A 23447-nucleotide genomic window follows, 5' to 3' on the forward strand; every position below is an offset into this window, starting at 1 on the left:
TTAATACCAAATACTACCCCTTAACATTCATTAAAGTGCCTTTAATTTTGTTACTTATTTAATTGCGGATTAAGTTTCTATAAAAAATGAATTCAAGCTGAAATCGAACTGCTGCAGCAGCCGCTTAGAAACCATCCTCATCGTCCTCGGCCATCTCCTTGGCCAGCTCGAGGTCCTGCTGCTCCCGCTCGCGTCGCTCCTCGGCGCTCTCCAGATCCTTGCCGTAGGACTTGGGGGGATAGCGCATGGCCTTCACGCTCTGATTGTGCAGGTTCAGGCAGAACGAGATGCGCTCGTGGAAGGCCAGCTGCGGCTCCCGGGTGCTGTAGATGTCGGTGCTCTCCTTGCTGCGCATGTAGTTCTGGGCCGGGTCCAGCGTGGCCTCAATCACTCCATCCCGTATGGCCTTCGACACGATGAACTCGGCATCCTCGGCGGAGTCCAGCATCAGTCGCTTGGCAATGTCCTGCGGCGAAATGCGCGAGTACGAGAGACCAATGGACCGAATGGCCGTCTTGATTACATTGTGGCGCAGCCGTATAATCAGAGTGAACGTGTGGTCCAGCTGGAACTTGGGTCCGTACTGGGAAACGACGTCGCCGAAGCGTTTCAGGTTGCCCAGACGCACGGCCTGCGTGAGCTGGAAGTAGGCGCCCAGGGACTGACGAAGGCCCGCCTGGCGGAAGACCACGCGCTCTGGGATGTTGCCCAGCAGCAGCTCCACCACAATGATCAGCTTTTGCACCGTCTGGCGGAAGCCAATGGCTGCGTGCTGCGGCGATTTGCGCAATGCCTGCACCAGATGCTTGTGCGCATCGCTGTACTCCAGCTTGGCAGCCTTGATGCGACCCAAATAGTAGAGGAAGCGGGCCCACTCATTGTTGCTGGCCGACTCGGGGTACACGGACTTCTTCACCAGCTTGTCGGCCTGATCGTAAAGAGCGTAGTGCAGATAGTTGCGCAGCAGACAGTTGATTAGCACCGCCTGGCCCTCGAAATCGTTGCGCAGGGTGGCGGTGCGCAGGCGGGCGTGCAGGAAGGCGCGGATGCCCTCCAGGGAGTTCTTTAGCTCCGCCACGCGGGAGAAGTAGAAATAGGACTTGGCTCCGATCAGATCCAGGGTGCGTCGGTTCTGGATGGAGATCTTGGCCATCAAAGCGTCGGCGCAGGTTCCGGCGCGCTTCAAGTCGCTGGCGTCGATCAACTTGACCAGCAGGAGCAGGTAGAAATAGGCATCCACCTCGGCAATGGGAGCCTTGCTGGCCACCTGCTTCTTGGGCACGTCGGGCAGCTCCGTGGCATCCTTCTCGACGGCGGGCATCAAGGCCACGGCCGCTTCTCGATCGGCACCAGCCGGATAAATACTCTGGGCGAGATTGCGGAAGACGACGCCGTTCAGCTTGCGGCGCGTGTTGGGCAGATTGCGCAGGACGCGGAGGATGAAGCTGCGGGGCAAGAAAAGCTACTGTAAGTAATGGATAATATTATGAGGAGCTAACCACTCACCGCGACTCCTTGGAGGCCACCCCCTTCTCAATCTGGCGAATCTGCTCGCGGATCTCCTGCACTGCGGCCACATCTTGGTTCTTCTTCTCATCCGCCAGCGTCTCGGCGGTGGGATCCACCTCCATCTCCACGTCGTGGGCACCGATGTCCGTTGCGTTGGTCATGTTGTAGAACTCTCAATTTGCTAATGTCACAATTATGGCCGACTTTTCTTTTGTTTTTTCTCCCCAATCCAAATCAAAAATGCCTAGTAATGTTGCTTCTGCTTCTTCTTTTTCGGCTAACAGCAAGTGTTGGAAAGTGTGCTTGGCTAACAGCGCTGTTAAATATATCGATTTTAATATATCGATTGGTTCAGTAATACACTGCGAGAAAGTTCTGATATGGATAAATATAAAAAAATTATTAATTGATTTTTTAATTGTGTTAGCTAATACACAATATTAAGAAAGTGATTACTATTCCTGTTCCAACTAACTTTTATTGTATTCAAAGAGGTAAAAATGCCCTTAGCTTGTCCGATATCGATACACCGATAACATCACTTCGCACGTTATCACTGTTACAAAATAAGATATAAAATTTGGAATAGAAATATGAATTAAGTTATTGTAAATATAGGCTATAATGTTGCGGTACAGAAATATTTTGCGGCTGTCGCAGCGCCGAAACTACTCGTCTGGAGCAACAAGTGGATCACCCGGCGGCGACAAATCCGGCGAAGATGATCTGCACCCGATAAGACGAACCCTTCGTTTGCTGGGCAACGATATGCGCAAAGTCAAGGAGTTCTTTGTTCCCAAGGAGAAGGAATCTGAAGACGATCGTATTGCGACCCAGGGAAAGTTCCAATTTGCCGGGGAGCGGACAAGGGATCCAACGGCTCCAGATGACTTTCAGACCCACTGCGATGTGCTCATCATTGGCGGCGGAGGAGTGGGCAGCTCCATTGCCTACTGGCTGAAGGAGAAGGCTCGCGATGGCCTCAATGTGATGGTGGTGGAGAAGGATGATACAGTAAGGAAACCTATATAACATCTACAAATATATCCCTTAACTTTTTCCTCTTTTTCTAGTATGCCCACTCCGCCACCCGCGTTTCTGTGGGCGGCCTTTGCCAGCAGTTCTCCCTGCCCGAAAACATACAGATGTCGCTCTTTGCCGCCGACTTCTTGCGCGGCGCCAAGGAGCACTTTGGCCAGGAGGTGCCCCTTCAATTCACCCCACATGGCCACCTCATGTTAGCCAACGATGAGCACGCCGAAAGCCTGATGCGCTCCTCCCAGCTGCAAAACGAACTGGGCGCCCGGAACGAAGTGCTCACGGCGGATCGACTGGCGGCGCGATTTCCCTGGCTGAACGTCAGCGGCGTCGCCTTGGGATGCCTTGGCCTGGAGAAGGAGGGCTGGTTCAATCCCTTGGCTCTGCTCAGCAATCTCCGGCGTTCGGCCAGCGGCTACGGCGCACACTTCCTCAGCGGCCAGGTGGTTGGCTTCGAATTCAAGTCCCAAACAGACATATCCGTGGTCGGAGATGCCGGCGCCAACGAGGGCAACTACACGGGTCTGGAAAAGGCGGTAATCCAACTGCCCGACGGCACGAGACGTAGTTGCAAGTTTGCCCTGTGTGTGATTGCAGCGGGCGCCAGTTCGGGAAAGGTGGCACGATTGGCGAAGATTGGAGTGGGCCCAGGAATGCTGCAGGTTCCGCTGCCCATCGATGAAAGGAAGCGGTTTATGTACGCCCTCAATTCGCAGGCTCAAAGTGCACCTGGCATGGCGATGCCCATGACTATTGATCCATCGGGCATCTTTATACGTAGAGATGGCCTGGGTGGTAACTACATATGCGGGATGGATTCCTATGAGGAGGGGAATTTGCACTCCTTCGATCAACACATCAGATCCAAGCTAGCGGAGCGCATACCCGCCCTTGGAGAAGCTCAAGTCTTGGACAGCTGGACGGGCAGCTACGATCAGAATGTCTACGACGAGAACGGCATCTTGGGCGCCCATCCGTACTACCACAATCTTTATCTGGCCACCGGTTTCAGCGGCCACGGAGTCCAGCAATCCCTGGCCGTGGGCAGAGCCATATCCGAGTTGATCATGGACGGCCAGTTCCGAACCATCGACCTGTCGCGCCTGAGCTTCGACAGGCTGATTGTGGACCAACCCATGTACGAGTTGAATAATGTTTTAAGCTAGAATTGTTGATGGGTGCATTGCGAACTAAATGCAGCTAATTTAATGTGTGAAATTTGAACTATTTGAACTGGCCGGGAGCGGGTCCAAAGAGACCTACGCCCTGTTTGCTGGCGGCGCGCGACGGGGCAAAGCCGAGCAGCTTCTGGATGTTCTGGCGAATGGACATGGTGCACAGAATGTAGAGGAAGATGAAGGAGCAGTCCGTGTAGTCATCGCCGGAAAGATTCCGGTGACTGAGCCCTTGGATCCAGGAGATGGGCGTGAAGGGCAGCTGGGCAACGACGCGGCCATCGAAGATGCTATTGAACATGCTCAGCAAGGCGGTGAAGGCGAAGCCCGTGGCAAACATGGACTTCATTTTCACCAGCGAAAGGTCGCGGTTGTTGTTCTTCAGTTTCTCCTCATCCCGCTCGATCTTCTTCTTCACCGCCTTGTCCAGGGAGTCACCATGGATCTCCTTCCGGCGCTCCACTGCGAGAAAATGCGGGTTATCTCGTGACCCTCATATAGGAACCTCTGACCGACTTACACTTTTTGCTCTGCTTTTCCACCTCGGTCTTCAGCTTTTGGTACTTTTCCGTCCGGTAAACCAGCACCCAGGTGAGACCTGAAAGCAGAAAGGGGTTAGGTGGCATAAATTTACTGGATTTTCACTCACCTTCGCCCAGGAAGGCGGTGCACACCGATATAAATACAATTAATATTGTGTCGGACCACATTTTTTCACTAAATTAATGTTAATAAAAAATAAAACTCATCGATAACACAAGTGACACATATTCGTAAGCGGTTTCGATATTTTGTTAACATGAACTATCGATAGGTTTTTAGGTACATTTTTATAGCGGGATTCTGGAAACGGTTTTTTTCTTTTAAGGGATATATTAAAGTTGGACTTCATATTTGTTACTAATGTACCTAGTAATATGTGAATATGAATATATATGAATCATTAAATTTTTGTTTTATTTTAGTATGCCATGAAATTTCTGATTTGTTTAATTCAATTCTATGTGAAATAAGTTTAATGTTTTTCTAATTCATTTCGAATTTATTGAATGAATAAACCATTTTTAAGAATTTTTTAATTTGCCAGATTTTTTTTTGTGCTTTCTTTTGAGAACAAAAAGTGGAAAATTTTTAACAAACAAATGTTAACTGCTTAGAAAATAAAATTCATGCAGATTTAATCACAAAATTATGGCCCTTTCTTTTTCAAAAGAAATTGTCGTTTAAATTATTTCGGAAATCATGCCATTCATTCATTCAATCCTATTAAACTCAAAATTCAAATTCATTCAATTCTATTTAACTCAAAATTCTAATTAATTCATTCATATAAAGCAATAAATTCAAAATAATTCATTGAATTCTCTAACACAAACATACAATTTCAGTTGAGTCGATCGAAATTAAAGTTTATTTCTCAGACATTTAAAACACATTTATGGTTTTGGCATTGTCACAAGTTTGCCGACTGTTGGTAAATTGTATTTCTAAGTTCATTAAAATTTTAAGAAACATTGATTTTACAATTAATCAATCAATTGATTTCTGTTTGTTTAATATATATAGATGTAAGCATGGTAACTTGCTGCAAGAGTTTCTAGATTCCGATGGTAAGTTTCCAATGCGTTGATGCCGAGATGCCGGTCGCTTTTCTGGCGTTGCTGCGGTTGTTTTTGGGGTGAGGTGACGTTAGGCGCTGTAAAATGCTACATTTGAGGAAAGAAATCAAATCAGGTTATATATATATATGGAAATATATATGCGGTATATATATATGGATCAACAACAATGAGAAAAATAACGGAAAAAAGAGAGTTCGAAATCTCAAAATTAGAATATGGATTGGGACGTTGGTGGAAATATTCAAATCGAAGGGCGTTCACTTCAAGTTGAATATTACAACGTCGGTATATTTGGGAGCGCAAAACGCTCGAAAAAAATAGAAAGAATTCGGGTGGTGATGGGACCCTGCAGAAGTTTTAGTTGCTGTTTTATCATTTTAGGTTTCTTTTTTTTTTTGGATGTTGATGTTAGTTTTTGAGATATTTCAACATTTATTTGCTCAATCTCAAGCCTCCGCCTAGTAACGTCGTCGCTCCCGCTCGCGACTGCGCGATCGTCGCCGTTCATTGGAACGATTGCGCCGCGTGTCGCGCTGACGGTCACGATCCTTCTCACGCTCCTTCTGGCGATCCTCCCGCTCTTTGATGCGCTTGTCATGCTCCTCGATGCGTTTCTGGCGGAGTGCCTCCTTTTCTGCGATCTGAATGAAGATATAAAAAATATTTTAGTACTAGATAACTTTAAATATATATTTTTTAATTGGCAGGGTTCGGAAAATAACACACACTGTAAATAACTTGTGTTATTAACATGTTAAATGTCAAAGTGTTGGGATTAAAAAAAAGTTATTGACATGTGTGTTAAAAATAGTAGCCTACATATGTTAGAAACATAAATAACACACACATGTCATTTGTGTTATTTACACGACGTGTTATTAACACGACCTGTTTTTAACACAGGTTTTTTTTTCACACAGCGAAACACATCGTGTTAAAAACACATTGTGTAAAATATACGGCGTGCTTATAACACGTTGTGTGAAAAACACAAGTCGGCTGTGCGTGTTAACAATTATTTTTCGCATTTTACACCTTTGTATTTGACACATGCTCACACTGTAAAATAAAATTTTTCATGTTTTTAACATGTGTGTCAAATTCCGAACCCTGCTTTTAGGGTTAAGGTTGGTACTTACCGCTTCCGGCGTTAACGGCAGCCAGTAGATGCAAGGAGTTACCTTAGTCTTACGAAATAGGTCATCTAATAGCCTGATAGGCGGTTCATTCTCCTTCTTTTTAGTTTTGGGCACTGTTTAGTAGAGATTGGCATGTATTATTCTTGTGTATAAACTTTTTTGAATGCGTATTACCTGGTGATCCACTGCGGCTTCTTGCGTGTGCATTACGATCGTTCCGCTCGCGTTCCCGTTCGCGTCCTCTCCCTTCCCTGTCCCTGGAACGTTTGCGATCCTGTCCGGCGCGATCCGCATCCCGAGATCTCGACTCCAGTCGATCCTTGCTCCCCCGATGTCTGTCGTTGTTGGCTTTGTCGTGGTCACTCGGCTCCTTTTTGCCCACATCCCATTCGCGTACGGGACGCACAGGCTGTACGAATAAAAGATAAATAAGCTTCCTTGCCACGTTGCTATGACAACTGTCCATTACCTTTTTATCAGACGGTTCCAATCGGGACCAGGCGTTGCCCGACTGCTGGTTATCTCTGGTATTCTCCTGGCCATACCTGGGAGCCTCGTCCTTCGTTGATAGTATTGCACGGTCCATGTCTGTGCGACTGCCAAAATCCACATTCAAACATTTGGGATTCGAGACGGGCCAACGAACTCCGTGCAGGGCATGGCGGGTTTCAATAGCTTCGCTACAAAAGTAAAACGTTTGTTAAAAATTAGATTAAGTAATATATAAATTATTTTATTTAAAATTTTGATTAACTTCTTATAAAGAAACTTTTAAGGCTTAAATTGGGAATTTTTTAGAGTAAATCCTCAATTATTCTGACAAGCAACTAAATCCTTTTAATAGATAGCTTCGCTACAAAAGTAACATGTTTGTTAAAAATTAAATTAGGTAAAATAAAAATTATTATATTATTATATATTGAGGTTTTTGTAAAAAAATGTTAACCAATTAAATGTGGCTTTAAAAAAAAAACGATTGCACCTAAAAACCGATTTCTACTGACAAGCAACTAGATCTTTTTAATACTCACTCTTCAGTGGAGTAGGCAACAAAGCACTTAGACTTGATGCGATCTATCCAGAAACCATCCTCCTCGACGATCTTTCCCGTTCGCGCCAGCAGACCTTTCAGCTGCAGCACTGTGAAGGGACGCACCAGATTGGTGATGTAGAGCACATGGCTGGCGCGGTTGCGCGCAGGACTAGGGTCTCGGACAATGTGTGGCGCTGCGGTGGCAACTGTGGCTTTGCCCTGAGCCGGCACCGTGTCCGCGGCTGCCGTCGGAGTGGTCCGACCAGTGGCTTCTGTGTCCACCTTATCTGTCGCCGCCTTTGCTTCGGTGTTGCAGGTGGTGACGGTAATGGCCTCGGTGTCGCGATCCTTCCTCCCCTCGGAGGCGGATGCTGGCGAAGCGGAACGCTCAGAGTCGCGATCGCTGGTGACCAGGCCCTCCTCCTCCGACGAGGATTCCAGCTGCACATCGCTGAGCGGCACCGGCTGCACCACATCGGCTATGATGTTCTTCAGGGAATCCGTCGAAATGGCAAGCACTGGTGGGGCGCGATCCGAGGACTTTTTGTTCGTCAGCCACTTGCGCTTGCGCACGGATCGCTGTTGCTGCAGCACTGGAGCGGCTGTTGTGTTGGCTGAGCTACTGTTTACAGATGCCTCGTGCTTGTCGTTGGAAAGATCTGCTGGTTCGTCCTGAGTTTGCTCTGGCTTCTCCTCCTGCTGCTTGCGGTTCTCCTTCTGCTCCTCCTCCTCCGCGGCGGCGGCCTCCTGTTCCTGTTTCGGCTCCTTGTGCCTCTTCTTGGACTCCCTGCGTTCCGCAGGAGCCGGGGCATCGTCGTCCCTTTCCTCGACCTCTTCTGTCTGAATGTCTAATACATCGCTAGACGTTTTTAGATGTTCCTCATCCTTGCTGGAAGGAGAAGGAACCTTTACCTCTTGAACTGGCTCGCTAGCTGGGGCATCCTGTTGTGGTTTTTCCTCCTCTTTGTCATCTTCCTCTTTATCCTTGGCTTCAGTGGGCTCAGGCTGGGCTACCAGTTCCTCCACTGGTCCATCCTCCTTCTTGGCCAGGTCTTCGGACTCGCTCTCTAGAGCAGCCGGCGGCTCCACAGCCTTTTCCTCCTCCTTGCCGTTCTCGGGCTCCTCCTCGGGTATAGTGTCCACCTTCTTGTCGCCGCCCTTGGCCTCCGTGCGCTTCTTCGGCGTCGACCGGCTGCCGCGACTCTTGCGCACTGGCGACGATCCGGATCCGGCACGTTCCTCGCTGGAGGCGCGAGCCTCATTGATTTCTTCGCGCGCCGCAGAGGCTTGCGGCAATACCGGGACGTCGGCGTCCGGGATTTCCTTCTGGGCCGCAACCGGGGCCTCGTCCTCCGGCTTTTCGGTCTCGGACACCTTGCGGGAGCGGCGACTTCGCCGTGCAACTGCCACCGGCACCGGGGCGGGCGACGACGACTTTTTTCTCTCGCTGCGCCGTCTCATGGCTGCCCACTAAAACGCTCGCAACGCGACACTGCGACACTGGAAAGATCTGAAATAAAACGTAGGTAACGCCGGCGGACCCACAGCTATTTCATGCACTGCTCCTCGAGTTCACTCCTCGTCCTTTCCTGCACCTTTTTCTCGGTAAAGAAAATTTATTTTGCCAGGCCAGCGAAAGAGCGTCAATCCGCCATCAATATGCAGGGTTGCTTCGTGCGGGTCTATCGTGCGTGGGCCGCCTATCGATAGTTCGTGCTAAAAACATCGGGTGGGAATAGAATAGCGAGTGTCAATAAATAAAAACCAATTTTATTACTGAAACTAGTCGTGTAATTATATATAATTCCTTATTTATAGCTATATGGAACAATTAGTAATTTAACGTTAAGTCCCTTGCTCAACAATGTTTTTTCCGCCGGTGTCATCTCTAAGCGATATGACGATTTAAAAAAACCTCAAAACATTTTTGAAAAAATAACCGAAAAGCCTTAATTATTTTTGGCACATGATTTTAAAGATAGCTAATAAGCAATCTTAAAATTAAAATTCTGAAACGCTACAAAATGCATTTTAAAAACTCATTTAACGCGCTTTGCAACACTGCACTGTGCACTATTTCATAAGTTTCAATCCGTACCTGCAAAATACCTGCTTATAATAGGTTTTAGCTAAAAAATGAATTGAGCCCAACAATATGATTGTGAAAAACATTGTCAAATTGACCCAAGTCATGGGCAGGCTCCGGCTGGTCCCCAATCCCAGGGAGTACAGTCATCTGGCGCCGCTGCGGAGGATCAGTCAACGCCAACGGTCAGGACTGGGATCACGACCACTGTGCACCTATGCAGGGGGTCACCAGGTGTCCTGGACAACTCCTCCCGCTCCAAGCTCTTCCGGTGGAATGTTTTGGGCCTTTTCCGCTGCCTTTACCTTTAATCTCTTCGGTGGCGGCGACGAAAAGGAGGAGACTCCGGAGGACAAGCTGGTCAAGACCATCAAGCGATCGATCCTCTGCATCCAGCGGGAGCAGTACGACAAGGCCGAGCAGATGCTCCACCTGGCCCTGCGAATGGCCCAGGATATTCAGAGCAAGGATGGCATCACCTACGTCTTCGATCTGATGGCCAATTTGGCCATGGAACGGGAGCAGTTCAAGAAGGCGGAGAAGATCTTTACGGATGTGATGAAACGCCTCTTTGCCGACGGCCACACGGAAGAAAGTCCCAAGGTAGGTGACCCACTTAGACTCCTTCTCCAGTTAAGATCTCTTTCATCCCTAGATTCTCCACATTAGCTCCAAAATAGCGCACATGTCGCAGCTGCAAGGTGACTTGGAGAAGAGTTTTCAAGGCTTCACCTGGACGCTTAAGCAGCTGGCCAAACTGCTGGAGAAAATGCCCGACGACAAGGACATTTTGGAGCTATATGGCCTGACAAAGAATTGGTATTGAAGGTGGTTCCATTGCCGCTAACCAGCTTAAAATTGCAGTCACAGTTTATGTATTTCCTTGTGGTTATTCTTTCAGGTTCGGCCAGCTGCTGATGAAGCAGGGCAAGTACCTGGAGGCCAGGAACCTCTTCAAGGAGGCCTTTGACACGCTCATCGATGTTTATGGTGCCGTCAATGAGGCCTCCGTGACCATCCTGAATAACATTAGTGTGGCGTATGTGAATGTAGGTCTTGTTTTAGCTATCCGTTGTCCCTTAGATAAATTAATAGATAATTACTGCAGCTGGAGAAATACCCAGAGGCGAGGGAAACCCTGGAGCAGGCCATGGAGCTGGCCAAGGAGCTGAAGGACGCCACACAGGAGGGCATTCTACAGGCCAATCTCGGTTTAGTTTACTTGCGCGAAGGTCTAATGGCACAAGCGGAGAACGCCTGTCGGCTGGCGTGGAAATTGGGCAAGCAGCACCAGAATCCCGATGCCATTGAGCAGGCCGAGTATTGCCTAAACGAGATTAAGGCCACCCTCAATGGGGAGAAGCGTCCGTGAGGTTTCTTTTTACATTGTATTTTTGACTATTTATAAAAATTTCATTTCAAAGTAAAGCGCAAATTTTGAAGGCTTACAAACTCTTAAATAATCGCGAGAACTGATTATTGAAATACAAGAAATTAAGGTCGTTCTACTCGAACTTGGCGATGACAATCATAAGGGCTACGCCGGTGAGAAGCGCAAATATTTCCTTCAGCGACTGTTTCAGCTTGGTGGACTCCTCCAGCAGCTCGGGCAGGACGCTCACTGTTGCAATGTAGATGAAACCGCCAGCGGTGAAGGGCAGAACCCATGGTGCAGATCCGTCTCCGCCGCCAGCGCCCAGAAGAGCCAGTGCTGTGCCAGCCAGCGCACCGAGGGCTGTGACCAGCTGCAGCAGCATCGCCTTTCGCCGGGAGCAACCAGACTTGATGAGAATGGCAAAGTCGCCAATCTCGTGGGGCACTTCATGCAACAAAATGGTGATGGTGGTCACAATGCCAATGCTGTTGCCCGCCAAGTACGAGGCACCGATGGCCAGACCGTCGGTGAAGTTGTGGGCAAAGTCGGCGGCCAAGTTTAGGTAGCCAGAAATCTCCACTTCGCCCTCGGGCTCGGCTTCTGGTTTCTTGGACTTGGCTTTGGTTGACTTGGCAGGTTTGTCTCCATCGCCGCTGTCCTCCTTGTCGGATGACTTCTTCTTGGGAGCTACTGGTTTGGGCTTTGGGGCTCCATGGCTATGTCCATGTCCTCCCTGACCGCCCTTAAGAATCCGAACTAGCTTCTCCACCGACAAAAAGGCAATGATTCCGCCGAGGACCCACAGGCCAACGCTCATGTCGTGACTGTGACCGTGCTCGTGGTTGTGCTCCTCGCCCTCGTGATGATGATGATGGTGATCATGGTCGTGGTCGTGTTCTCCATGGCTATGCGGATGCGTGGCATGGGGAATCAAGTGCAGGAAGGCATCGCCCAGCAGGCCGCCGGATGCGAAGGCCAGCAGAACTTTGAGACGCGGCTTCATCGCCTCACTGTTGTCGAGGGGAATGATGTAGAGCAGCACGAAGGGAGCGGCACTGATAAGCAGAGTGGAGCCGATGGAGTGCAGCCAAATTGTGCTCATATCTGTAAGTGAGAAATTTGGGTCATCTTGGTTTTATAGATCTAAGCGGCTTGCCTTACCCAAAGCCGGCTTTGACTTGGTGTGACTTTCTCCGTGCCCGTGATGATGATGATGTCCATGATCGTGGTCGTGGTGATGATCATGATCGTGGTCGTGATCATGATCGTGATGATGATGATGCCCATGATTGTGGTCGTGGTGGTGATGATGCTCCGCCCGCGGAGCGCTCTGCGGATCAAAGTTTTCGTTGGCTTCCCGCGAGTATTTGAAACTGGGATTGCCCTGGCCGGCGCATAATGCCGGCAGGGAGAGGAGCACGGCTCCCAGGATGATGGCCAGGGCCAGCTTCTGGTAGAACTGGAGCTTGCTGCCCTGGAAGTCGGCCACTTGTTTGGCCATTTTGTCCTAATCTCTTTTACGCGTGGGACTGCGGCTAAAGTGTTGTGACGTGTTTGCTTTTTTTCTTGCTGCGTACTCACTGTAGTTATCGATAGGCGAGAGATGCTTTAAATATCGATTGATTTTCTAAAAAAAGCAAGCAATTTGAGTTTTCTTGCTTTGGATATTTGTTTATATCTACTAAATAAATATCTTAAGTAACGGGATTGTTAGAAAAGGAAAAAGGCAAATGAATAAAAATTTAGGTAAACATTTAAAAACTAACCGCTGTTCACACCATGGAAAGCAGCCCGTTCACACTTTCTCTCTTCTAAATATTTCATTCTTGTAAAAAAGCCTTTTCCAAAATATTATAATAATTTTTTGATACAGTTTTCTACAAAAATAAAACTTTTCTACCCAATAAAGTTTTAATATTTTATACTGTACATTGTACAGTGTACAATGTTACCCGCCCAACATCGATTAACACACATTATGAATAATTTTATATTTGTATATTTGCAATTAAATGACTATTAAATATCTTTATGCTTTTAGTTTGTTTCCTAATTTTTTATCGTTACCAGACATGGTTGAACGAGGCTAATAACTAGACACGTGAAGGGTGCACAATAATTTGTTTATGTATACGATGCCGTTGATAAACCGTTACAAAAAGAACGCGTAAAATTCGTCGGTGATCAATAAATAATTAGTTCGAGTTGCACATGACGCACGGCAATGTGGGTGTGTGTTCAGTGTTTGTTTTGCGTATGTATATATACAAGCCACTTTGGTTGCTGGTTGAATTGCTGTCGTTTCCGGTTCCGGTTCCTTTTCCGCTTCCTTTTCCTTCGCTCAGTACAGGTTGATCTTCTTGAGTATTGTCTTGCGACACATGTGGCATGTGCGAAGCGTTTCGGCGCAGTGGGAGCAGGCTCCATGGCCGCAGAGGAAGGCCACGTCCCGCTTTCGCTCCATGCAAATGCCGCAGAAGTGCGACTCCTCGAACTCCTGCACCTTGTTCTCCAGGTAGCGCAGCAGATCCCCGGACGGCAGGCGTGTGGGGTCACTAGGTGACGATGTCGAAGTGGGCAGGGCCACTATCCTTCCGCTGGCGGTTAGACGTCGTTCGATGACCACTCCGCAGCGCAGGCACTTCTTCATCCGGATGCCGCACTCCTCGCAGGCGATCTGGTGCTGGCACGGCTCAAAGCGCACCAGCTGCAGGATCTCATTGCACACGATGCACTCCTGGGGACCCGAAACGATCTGGACTGGACTGGGGCTGGGTCCCGCCGCCCCTGCCTCCAGCACCGAACTGCTCGAGGTCACCGGTGGCTTGGGCGCCTTCTTGCGCGGCGCCACCTGCGGCGAGACTGCTGCATTCTGCTGCACTGCATCCGAGTTTAGTTTCTTCACGCCCGGCGAGGCGGAGGGCGTCGATGGAGCTGCTCCTGCGGATGGTAACTCGTTTGGCTTTGGCATTAGATCTAATTGCTGGCGCTGCGGTGGCGGCGGTGCTGCTGGTCCAGCTCCATTGGATTCAGCTCCTGTAGTAGCAGAAACTTCCTCGCCGGAGGCTGCAGACATTTCCAGAGCTTGAAGGTTCCTGGGCAGCGATTCCGCTTCGCCTTGCTGCCCGAAGATCAGCTGCCTGATATTGCGGTCCGTGATCCACTCGAAAATGCTTGCATTGGCGTTGTTCAGCTCCACTCGGCAGCCGGACCGTGAAAGATAGATCAGGATGCTGTACATCAGTCGATCCTCGGCCCGCACGCTCGTCTGCACTAGACTCAGGTAAAACTTGTGGATCTCCGGTGCCTCCTCGGGCTGCGGTTCGGCGGCAGACTGCAGATTGGACTTCTTGATCACACACAAGTGCATGGCATTGTCCCCGTCCTCGTCCTTGGCGTTTACGTCGCAGGAGAGACGAACTAGTCGCTCGATTACCCCGGCATGACCTTGGGAGACGGCCAGTAGGAAGGGCGTCTGCCTTCGATTGTTGCGTATATCCAACTCCGCTTGTCCCTCGGTGACCAGGGTCTCAACCACCTGGGCATGGCCATTAAGAGCTGCCAGGTGCAGTGCCGCAAAGCCATCGTCCTTGCGCACATTCACCAGCTGGCGGGAGAGCAACAAGATGCGCCGGGCGGCCACCACGTTGCCCTTGAGGGCGGCATGATGGAGCACATTGAAGCCGCGGTTATTCTTCACCGTAAAGTCCAGGTTGGGTGCATTGCAGAGCAGCTCCACTACCTCCGTGTTCTCCTTGCCTATGGCGTCGTGTAGCGCCGTATCGCCGTAAGAGTCCTGGATATTAACGTTGGCGTTGTGCTGCAGCAACTCTCTCACGCAGTGCGGCGTTTTCTTGTGCGCGCAGATGTGCAGTGCGGAGCAGTGGCTCGAGTTCAGGAAGTTAACCTCAGCCCCATGCTGCAGCAGCACACGCATCGTGGCCGGCTGATTACCGAAGGCAGCGTAATGCAGGGCGGAGTCGCCCTCCTTGTCGACCGCATTTACATTGGCACCCTTGGAGATGAGGTAGCTGACCAGGTCGACGTAACCCTGGTGCGAGGCCACCTGAATGCAGGCTTTGCCGCCACTCATTACGTCCACCTGGCCGGGATTCACGTCCAGGTACTGGCGCACGAAATCCAGATGCCCCTGGGCTGCCTCCCGCACCAGTTTGTCGGCAACCGAGCTGCCCGAGAGGCCCGAGAGCGGCGTCATCACATGGTCCGCTCGCCGGTGGCTCAGGTCCATCATGCTGTTGGAGCGCTCGGCTGCCGTGGCCAGCGGCGAACGCTCCAGTTTGACACATTTCGGATTCAATGTCCACTCGAAACCGTCATCTAGTTGCTGGATACGCAGGTCACCATCCGAGTAGACCTTCACAACCTTGCAAATTTTCCCCAGAGCCTGAAAATATAATTATGTTACGAATGATATCATTTTAAAGATTTAAAACCTCCACTTACGTGTCGCATGATTTCGATCCATTCGCCGTGGCCCTTCTGCAGCTGCTGCACCTTGTTGGCATCGTTGATAATGGTGACCAGATCACCGACACGAAAAGAGACAACCTTTACGAGAGCGGCGGGATGGAAGGTCCATCGATTGGGACAGTTCTCATACTGGACGCTGTTTGGAGATATTCAGGATGTTAAGGAATCCAATAAATAACAAGAAAAGAAGCTAGCTTCGGCCAGCCGAAGCTTATATACCCTTTCAGATCATTCCTATTAATTTACAAATCGCAAAAATTTCCTATTATTTTGACATTAATTTTTCTAACCTTCCTATGTCAGCTATATAATAAAGTTGTGCGATTTTTGTTAAAGTTAATTCAAAATTCGGAAATATTAAAAAAAAAAAATAAAATCCTAGAGTAGGAGAGAATACAATAAAAACCAAGGAAGCTATAATTTATTTCCTATTATTTTCCCATTAATTTTCCGATCGTTCCTATGGCAGCTATATAATATAGTCGTCCGATTTTTTTTTAATTTTATCCGAAATGCAATGAAAGAACCTGAAAGAAGACTTTTGGGAAAATTTCAACCCGATAGCTTTAAAACTGAGAGACTAGTTTGCGTAGAAACGGACCGACAGACGAACGGACATGGCTAGATCGACTCGTCTAGTGAAGCTGATCAAGAATATATATACTTCATGGGGTCATCTCCTTGCAAACTTCTGACTGAAATCATAATACCCTCTGCAAGGGTATAAATATACATTCTACATTCTCACCGTATGTCGCCCTTGTCCGTGATGCGATGCACGGTGCCCAGTTTGGACAAGTGCTCGACCATGCGCGGATTCCATCCGCCGTGGCCCTGTTGCAGCTTCATCAGGGCATCGACTTCCAGGCACACCTTGACGCGGTCGCCCACGGAGAAGCTTGGCTTCACCATCGGCGCCACCGGCTGCAACTCCTCCGGCTGGCCCAGAACGGGCATGTGGTCCTTGTAGTAGTGACCGCCGCAAGTGGCCGTTATGTACTTGAGGTCCACGTTGCCCTTGTGGCCGAGACGGTAGACGTTCGTCGATCCGGTTACCCACGATACGTTGGCCACGCTGCGACACGATTCGTTGTCCCAGCCCCGGATTTCCATTACCCGTCCCGTCTTGCCCTCGCCGCCGTCCTGTTCGCTCCACTCCCAGTCGGGACCGCGCACCACCTTGGAGCCCACGAAGATGCCGCGCAGCTGGATGCGCTTCGAGCCCTTCCTCGTCGGCACTCGCACGCCCAGCGAATTGGGAGAGGTGTAGCGGACGAACGGGTGCTCCAAGTCGTGCAGATCCTCCGCGTAGCAGTAGGCGCACAGATGGTAGTTGGCACACTGGGCGCACTTGAATACTATGCCGGCGATGCCTGCCTTGGAACAGCCATCGCAGACGACATTCGAGTGACGAACACCTGCAAATAAATTAATCGAATGTAATTATCAAAAAAGGTACATAATATTACACTATATATTATACTATATTCGTCTTATACTCTAGAAAATCGTGCAACTTTATGTTCATACAATTCTGACACTTTAATGTCAAAAACTCATTGTGTTAAAAACACGCTGTGTAAAAAACACGTCGTGTAAATAACACGTAAAAATGTTTCCAACATATGTAGGATACAATTTTTTACACACAAGTCAATGACTTTTTTTTTAACTTAACACTTTGACATTTAACATGTTAATAACACAAGTTTTTTACAGTGTGTGTTATTTTCCAAGCCCTGATATTCGATACATAAAGATGCTTAGTTTTATTTAGAAATTATTATTATGACGATTGGGCGATTGTCGAATTGCGTTTTTTAAAAAACACAAGAAAAAAGTCAAAATCTATTAATTGAAATTTTAAAATTAATAATTTTCTAACCAAAAGTAAAAATATTTCCATTAGAAGTATTTTTCCTAAGCAATTACTTGAATTCCTAGACCAATTATAAGTGCATTCTTACTTACCAACTTGAGCATTATCCACAATTATCAGGTCGTACTGGCTCTGGTAGCCCACTCGGTAGTTGGTCCGGTGTCCGGAATCCCAGTTGACAACGACGGTGTTTTCCGGCGAGTGTGTCGATCCACAACGTCCGATTTCGCAAACGGTCCCAACGTGACCTTCTCCGTCGTCTGTTGCGTAAGCAATGAAACAAAGTTGGAAGCGATGTGATGTTAGTTGGCGAGATGTGGTGGAGAATCTATAGAGCTGCAGCCAGGCTCCTCCTTGGACTGCATTGTGTGCACATCCACATCCACATCCGGTGGATATCAGACATATGCAACGCACACTTCCCCCTCATAAACAACGCGCCATGACTATAAATACCCACAATCATTGACTCGGGCTCGGGCTCCAAGCGGATTTTTGTTATGCACTCGGACTCGGACGTGCAGCTGCTCTATAATTACCCCAAAACACGGCTGTGGATGTGGAGAACGTTCTCTAGAGGGTGACATTTGGTGTTGGCCTGGGGAGGAATGGGGGCACAGATACCCGTGCTCCCATCTGAAACTTTTGTTTATGTGTATTTTCAACACACCCCAGCTGAAGGAATACCAAGGCCCAAAAATAAACTCTCCACATTCTCCCCAATCTAAAGACCCGCTGGAACTAACAGCTCACGATCCCCTACACCCGGTGACTAAAAATAAACACTCCAAAAAGGTTGGAGACAAAATGGCACGCGCCCTTGCCGCCTGATAGTCAGACATACATATACATCTATATAGCATATGCCGCAGGCTTTTTTCCAGAGAGAAAAACTGCACTGCAGGAAGGGAGGAACACATACCATGACCTAATCCGTGTGTGCATTCGGTGCAGCTGCAGTTTGAGCCTACAACACGCTTAAAGTTTTGCTCAGCGAAAAGTATTTCTATAAACACCCAGTGCTTCTGGTTTTTTTAGATCGGGTATGGTCTGTTAATCAACCATTAAAACAGAATCTATGATCGTGACCGATCTAGAAAAACCCTAAAGGGATTTTTAAATATCATCACTACTAATTATAATTGGTATATAAATTTAATATTTACTATTTTCCAAGTAGAATAGAATTTTCTAAAAAATGTATTTACTTCCAGACGTAGAATAAATTTTTTACAAGCCTTTGAAATCAGCAAAGAATAAAGTTACAGAGAACCTTTTAAAATGTATTAAGATTCGCTTATTGTTGGGTTGAAAAACGTATGTTTGTAAAGATCTTTTTTGAAAATTTTTTAAAGGGTTTTTAAACTCAAATCTAATTACGAGGTATAATAAAATAAAGTGTACATCGCCGAAAATTATTATCGTACGGTTTAAAACGTGTGTTTGTAAAGATCTTTTTCGAAATCATTTTTAAGGGTTTCTAAACTCAAATCTAATTACGAGGTATACCACAGGCAGTTTATTTAGCTTTCGGAATTATATAAGCTTTACCAACTAATTGTTTGTAATACGTATGATACAATTTTTTCCAGCTAAAGACAATTAATTCAATTAAAAACTACGCAATATTATTGTTTGGCGGGCAGCTGCCTACGGGTGTATTTACCTGACACGTAGGGTGCCATAGTGTATATATACTATCGAGAACCACACATCCCCGCCATATATGTATGAACCATAAAACGAAGCGACGAAAGCAGAAGCAATTGGTAAGCGCAAGAATTTCGCTGCTGCGGCAGTGAGTGTTGCTAAAAATAGAGAGGCGCGTCCTCTTTACATACAACAACGCCCCGAGCAACAGAAGCGGACACGGACGTACACCTCTCTCCGTACCGCCACCTCCGAACACCCGCCTCCTTCACTTCCCTTCCCTTCCCTTCCGACCCTCCACGGCTGCCAATGCCAAGTGAGTTGAGTTTCGGGTATACAGTAAATATCGGTCACGAAATAATTCCCTTCAAAATCAAATGTTCTTTAATTGCCAAATTACATTTCTTAGAATTTTAAAATGCGGCATAAATGGGTTGTGATATGGCCTTATCACCAAAAAAAAAACCACAGATTTCTGATTATTTTCTCTAGATGTTTCAAAATAAATAGTTTTATCAGAGTTATGGGCAAGAAAACTATAATAATAGCATCAGGAGTTCATATTGAAATGACCATTTTAAGTTTAAACATTAATAGATCATACTTTATAACGATATCATTGAATAATTAAGATAAATTTGAACTCTTATTATGAAGGGTTATATACACCATTAAATTAGAAAAAAGTCACAACTTAAAATTGTTAATTAAATAGTTAGTGCATATTACATTTATTTAGCCTATTAAACCGTCCATTTAAGTGCCGTTTTCTAGTCCGCCTGTTAAATTTAAAGTAGGGTTAAAACTCAGATTTCCCATACGATTTCATATATAACAAAAGGACGAGAAAACGGCCCTAAGAAAGTGAAATTAACTAGAATATTTGCACCCAAGATAATGCAATTGCATTATCTTCGTTTAATAAATGAAAAATATTACTACTATCCATATCTAGAAATATTTTTTTTCTATAAGTTATCAATAAGTGATTTTCTCTAAAAAATGTACAATGAATCCCAGTTTTCGTCGATCCGATCTGAGCTTATCTAGGGCTGAATAAATCAGTAAACATGGGAATTCTAAAATGTATTTATAAGTATCAGTGTTTCCCCACTAATCTTCACAGTACGCCGATTTCAGTCTATACTCTTAAAAAAAACACACGTATCTATAAACAGAGAGCGGATGGCAAGTTAATTCGCCCCTTCGGAGGTGGCTAAATGTAAACAAGTTGGCTCGTGGCTGCCTGAATGCGTTCTTACCTTGATTCGACCAGATCCAATTGGGTCCCCGCACAACTCGAATGCCGGGCGGAATGGAGGCTCGCATGGCGCTGGGTTGGCTCAATTTATGTATTTCCGATTCGGCCTGCAAGGAGGATAGCATAAATGTGACATTTGACATTACTGGGGGCGCGCAGTTTGATGGGACCTGGCTGATAATTGGGTCAACTAAATGGCGGCCCCGTCGGCGCATGACTAAAAAGGGGGCAAATCTTTGAAGGTTTGAAGCCACCTAAAAAGGTGTGGAAAAGTATGCTGCATTGCTAGGCAATTTAAAACTTCTCGAGATTTCTTCGGCACTATGTGTACAGGGACTTCCGCCCGCAGACGCAATTTTATTCAAATGCCAGATATGTTTTCCGATCGCCAGTGCTTCGGTTCCAGGGAGTCCGAGTTTTTGTGGTGCGGGTGCAGCCCAGTAGCTCTCGTATGACGCATGCCGATAAGACAGATGGATATATGTACGCACATATGTACCGCCTGGCATTGCGATTCCAAATTTGATTCCTCATCGCCCCGCTGATAAAAGCTGTGACTTTTTGGTCAAGTAACGAAATCATTCAAGGATTTGTGTTGTTTACGAAAGTCCAAGCACTCGTTTTGACATCGCATATATATCGCGTACATATACATACGTATGTACATGGGGGTATATGCAAAATCGGGTATCGGGAACGGCGATTATTGGGGGCATGGCTCTGGTTTTGGGCTTACCAATGCAATTTGTGATACTGTCGCTTTGCTCCAGCTGTTTGCAATGAAAAACTTTAAGTTCTCGGGCCTTTAATAGTGCATTTTATGCGCGCGTGCGCTTTTTATTGGGCATTTAGTGTTTCCTTCGCTAAAATGCAGGGGCACCGTTGCTACGGCGGCCAAAAGGGGTCATAATTCACTCGAACGCGATTCGTTGTTCGCACTTTTCTAACACGCCGCAACCGCACGATTGTACCGAGCTCTCCAGCACATTACAATTTGATAGTTAAATGGCCAAAATTCACAATTTTGCTAGCACTAAAAAATACAACTACAATTTGGGTCTGCTTCTTTCTACTTTCTGAAGGTGGCCGTGCAAAAACCAGCTGCACTCGATACTAATCGATAGGCTGTGTGGTAATCGATGGTTGTGGGCGAAGTATCAACAACACGAACACATGTTAATTTGTTTTTGGCAGTGAGATTAGTTGTTTACCAAAATCTTGGTTATTTTTATTCATGGTCGAAAGCGTGTGATGAAAAGAGTTGCTGAAATGGACCAACTTACGTATCAAACAGCTGTTAAGAAGGGTAAATTTACTGTATAAAAGTCCTGAGAGGTGTACTAATAAATGTTGCATGTTTGCAGCCCAACTGGTCGAGAGGAACCCCCAATTGCAGTTGGACCCGATGCGCGTTTCTATGCACCAGGAGGAAGATATCATAGCCCTGGCCCAGCAGATCCAAAATGCCGACAAACAGTTGAAAAACACCACCTGCCATAAGCTCGGCGTTATAATGGAACAGGTTGGTTAAACACCCCCTGTAATGAAATCTTTGAAATAATTATAATCTTTAACAGATCAAGATGCTTCAGGCCCAGGCCATGGATATACTAAAAGAGTCCAGTCTCAACCAAGATCTGCACAGCGCGGCCTGCAATTTCACAAAAAAACCAGGGCAAATCTACCACCTTTATCAACGGTCATCGGGTCAAAAGTATTTCAGCATGCTATCGCCGGAAGTACGTTTTGTTTTGACGAATTGTGTATAAAATATTCTAATTACGTTTTGTTTTTAGGAATGGAATCTATCCGTCGATCAGACATTTAAGGGCAGCTATAGGTTGGAATTCGATTTGAGCTGGACCCCAGTGAATAAGATTAAAGAGCAGGATGAGAAGCTCAGGTGGACAGAGCAGTGCATGCAAAAGGCTCTGGAAAGCGGCCGGGGTTCAGCTATGGCCATTGACTTTAATATAAATAGTGATTAAAATTATACATAAATGAGTTAATAGAAACATTTTTGTTTACTTGGATTGGCTCCATAATTTAGAATACAAAATAACTCATTTTTATTTTTATAAAAATATGGATTAAAAAAATACATAGCTACATTTATTAAATTTTTTTTAAATAAATAAAAATTATTTAAGGCATTTTTCCACTATGCGGTTTTTTCGGTATTTTTGTGTATTTTCGATTGGCAACGCGATAGGCGGACGGGAGGTGTTTCCATTGGCAAACGCGTCTGAAAACAGCTGTTGTGCTATTGTCATTTGCGAGCTGAAGTAAACAATGGATTTAAATAATTTGTTATTGATAATTGTAATCGCAGAACAGCATTTGAACGTGGAAACATTGCTGCAATGATGAAAGCAACAACATCCCACGTTACGCTGCTTGAGCATTTATTACGGCAGAAAGCAAAAGGATCTGCTGCAGAAGGCGTTCATATATATAGATCTAAACAGTCATTTAATTAATTCTTTGACACGACCCGCGACAGCAGTAGCTTCTGCGAACAGAATCTGATACGGGGTAGAAATCCTACAAGAACATTGTGCGCAAGAAAGAGGGAGATGTGCCCTTTTCCAGCAGTCGCCTGTCAACGTGTGTCATTTGAATATGGAATGGCCATCTACGGTCTAACCAGGAGGTCGCCTTAATGGACGAATGGCGCACGCGAAGCAAACGTCAAGATCATGGAGACGGGAAAGCCCATGTGGCTGCGCTGCAACGACCAATATTTCGCTTCCGATCCTTTCTAGCCGAGCCATTCCATTGGATAAACGAACTGCTACTGCTCTTTATGCGCTTGGATCATCCTCGGAATTCCGAACTATTGCCAGATCATTTGGCATATATCATATATCAAATACCAATCTATACGAAATAAAGTTCATGTAAATATCAACAATAAATGGTTTTAATATTTCCCGCTTGTTATCAGCCTCTTATCAGTTTCGGGTCCAGAAAAATGTTCATGCCTGGTTAATACTGCTTAAATATACCACAAATTTCACTTTCCAGCCCTGTAACGCGACAAATTTCCACCCTCCCCTCCTCACCCCTCGCCTACAAGTTTTGTATGGGATTTGGGCGCGTTAAACGGTAAATGGATGCAAACGCGACGCGTCCATAATGAGCAGAGGGCATTAAAATTGTGCGATATATACAACTATTTCCTATCGA

The 23447-nt window shown here is 46.6% G+C and overlaps 8 protein-coding genes across 14 annotated transcripts; 3 read left to right on the forward strand and 5 right to left on the reverse strand.

Annotated features, from left to right (window-relative positions):
- Positions 1 to 29: 29 nt before the first annotated feature.
- Positions 30 to 1791, reverse strand: Rpn3 (regulatory particle non-ATPase 3). The gene is made up of 2 exons (XM_017159114.3): positions 1507 to 1791; positions 30 to 1445 (listed from the first exon to the last, which is right to left on the reverse strand). Exons 1-2 carry the CDS (start codon positions 1668 to 1670, stop codon positions 125 to 127), a joined length of 1485 nt encoding a protein of 494 aa, XP_017014603.1. The 5' UTR covers positions 1671 to 1791; the 3' UTR covers positions 30 to 124.
- A 256-nt stretch (positions 1792 to 2047) lies between these two features.
- On the forward strand, positions 2048 to 3765 carry l(2)37Bb (lethal (2) 37Bb). Its single transcript, XM_017159143.3, has 2 exons — positions 2048 to 2523; positions 2583 to 3765. Exons 1-2 carry the CDS (start codon positions 2134 to 2136, stop codon positions 3711 to 3713), a joined length of 1521 nt encoding a protein of 506 aa, XP_017014632.2. The 5' UTR covers positions 2048 to 2133; the 3' UTR covers positions 3714 to 3765.
- LOC108069158 (calcium load-activated calcium channel) lies at positions 3725 to 4509 on the reverse strand. Its single transcript, XM_017159144.3, has 3 exons — positions 4372 to 4509; positions 4243 to 4320; positions 3725 to 4184 (listed from the first exon to the last, which is right to left on the reverse strand). The coding sequence occupies exons 1-3, from the start codon at positions 4430 to 4432 to the stop codon at positions 3772 to 3774; spliced, it is 552 nt and encodes a 183-aa protein (XP_017014633.1). The 5' UTR covers positions 4433 to 4509; the 3' UTR covers positions 3725 to 3771.
- A 606-nt stretch (positions 4510 to 5115) lies between these two features.
- Positions 5116 to 9198, reverse strand: Acn (apoptotic chromatin condensation inducer acinus). 3 transcript variants are annotated; one of them, XM_017159136.3, is made up of 6 exons: positions 9112 to 9198; positions 7515 to 9026; positions 6953 to 7163; positions 6658 to 6892; positions 6484 to 6596; positions 5553 to 5985 (listed from the first exon to the last, which is right to left on the reverse strand). In XM_017159136.3, exons 2-6 carry the CDS (start codon positions 8975 to 8977, stop codon positions 5803 to 5805), a joined length of 2205 nt encoding a protein of 734 aa, XP_017014625.2. In that variant the 5' UTR covers positions 8978 to 9026; positions 9112 to 9198; the 3' UTR covers positions 5553 to 5802. The 3 variants fall into 3 exon arrangements, with proteins under 3 accessions (XP_017014626.2, XP_017014625.2, XP_017014624.2); XM_017159137.3 differs by lacking the exon at positions 5553 to 5985 and adding an exon at positions 5116 to 5428 and having other exon boundaries at positions 6526 to 6596; positions 7515 to 9192; XM_017159135.3 differs by having other exon boundaries at positions 7515 to 9190.
- A 303-nt stretch (positions 9199 to 9501) lies between these two features.
- Positions 9502 to 11065, forward strand: Ttc19 (tetratricopeptide repeat domain 19). Of its 4 annotated transcripts, XM_017144587.3 has the most exons (4): positions 9561 to 10205; positions 10258 to 10421; positions 10504 to 10651; positions 10711 to 11065. In XM_017144587.3, the coding sequence occupies exons 1-4, from the start codon at positions 9672 to 9674 to the stop codon at positions 10972 to 10974; spliced, it is 1110 nt and encodes a 369-aa protein (XP_017000076.2). In that variant the 5' UTR covers positions 9561 to 9671; the 3' UTR covers positions 10975 to 11065. The 4 variants fall into 4 exon arrangements, 2 of the variants coding, with proteins under 2 accessions (XP_070073007.1, XP_017000076.2); XR_011419073.1 differs by lacking the exon at positions 10711 to 11065 and having other exon boundaries at positions 9502 to 10205; positions 10272 to 10430; positions 10504 to 10642; XR_011419072.1 differs by lacking the exon at positions 10711 to 11065 and having other exon boundaries at positions 9505 to 10205; positions 10272 to 10421; positions 10504 to 10643.
- Positions 10977 to 12565, reverse strand: Catsup (Catecholamines up). The gene is made up of 2 exons (XM_017144586.3): positions 12139 to 12565; positions 10977 to 12081 (listed from the first exon to the last, which is right to left on the reverse strand). Exons 1-2 carry the CDS (start codon positions 12476 to 12478, stop codon positions 11108 to 11110), a joined length of 1314 nt encoding a protein of 437 aa, XP_017000075.2. The 5' UTR covers positions 12479 to 12565; the 3' UTR covers positions 10977 to 11107.
- Positions 12566 to 12960: 395 nt separating this feature from the next.
- On the reverse strand, positions 12961 to 21338 carry mib2 (mind bomb 2). Of its 2 annotated transcripts, none has more exons than XM_017144580.3 (6): positions 20995 to 21338; positions 20260 to 20365; positions 17440 to 17607; positions 16217 to 16886; positions 15442 to 15604; positions 12961 to 15382 (listed from the first exon to the last, which is right to left on the reverse strand). In XM_017144580.3, the coding sequence occupies exons 2-6, from the start codon at positions 20324 to 20326 to the stop codon at positions 13319 to 13321; spliced, it is 3132 nt and encodes a 1043-aa protein (XP_017000069.2). In that variant the 5' UTR covers positions 20327 to 20365; positions 20995 to 21338; the 3' UTR covers positions 12961 to 13318. The 2 variants fall into 2 exon arrangements, with proteins under 2 accessions (XP_017000069.2, XP_070068816.1); XM_070212715.1 differs by lacking the exon at positions 20995 to 21338 and adding an exon at positions 20429 to 20449.
- A 56-nt stretch (positions 21339 to 21394) lies between these two features.
- Positions 21395 to 22287, forward strand: LOC108059351 (uncharacterized protein C1orf50 homolog). The gene is made up of 4 exons (XM_017144581.3): positions 21395 to 21564; positions 21623 to 21780; positions 21836 to 21997; positions 22055 to 22287. Exons 1-4 carry the CDS (start codon positions 21510 to 21512, stop codon positions 22244 to 22246), a joined length of 567 nt encoding a protein of 188 aa, XP_017000070.2. The 5' UTR covers positions 21395 to 21509; the 3' UTR covers positions 22247 to 22287.
- Positions 22288 to 23447: the final 1160 nt, after the last annotated feature.

This window comes from Drosophila takahashii, chromosome 2L, assembly GCF_030179915.1.
Source record: "Drosophila takahashii strain IR98-3 E-12201 chromosome 2L, DtakHiC1v2, whole genome shotgun sequence".
NCBI lineage: Eukaryota > Metazoa > Arthropoda > Insecta > Diptera > Drosophilidae > Drosophila > Drosophila takahashii.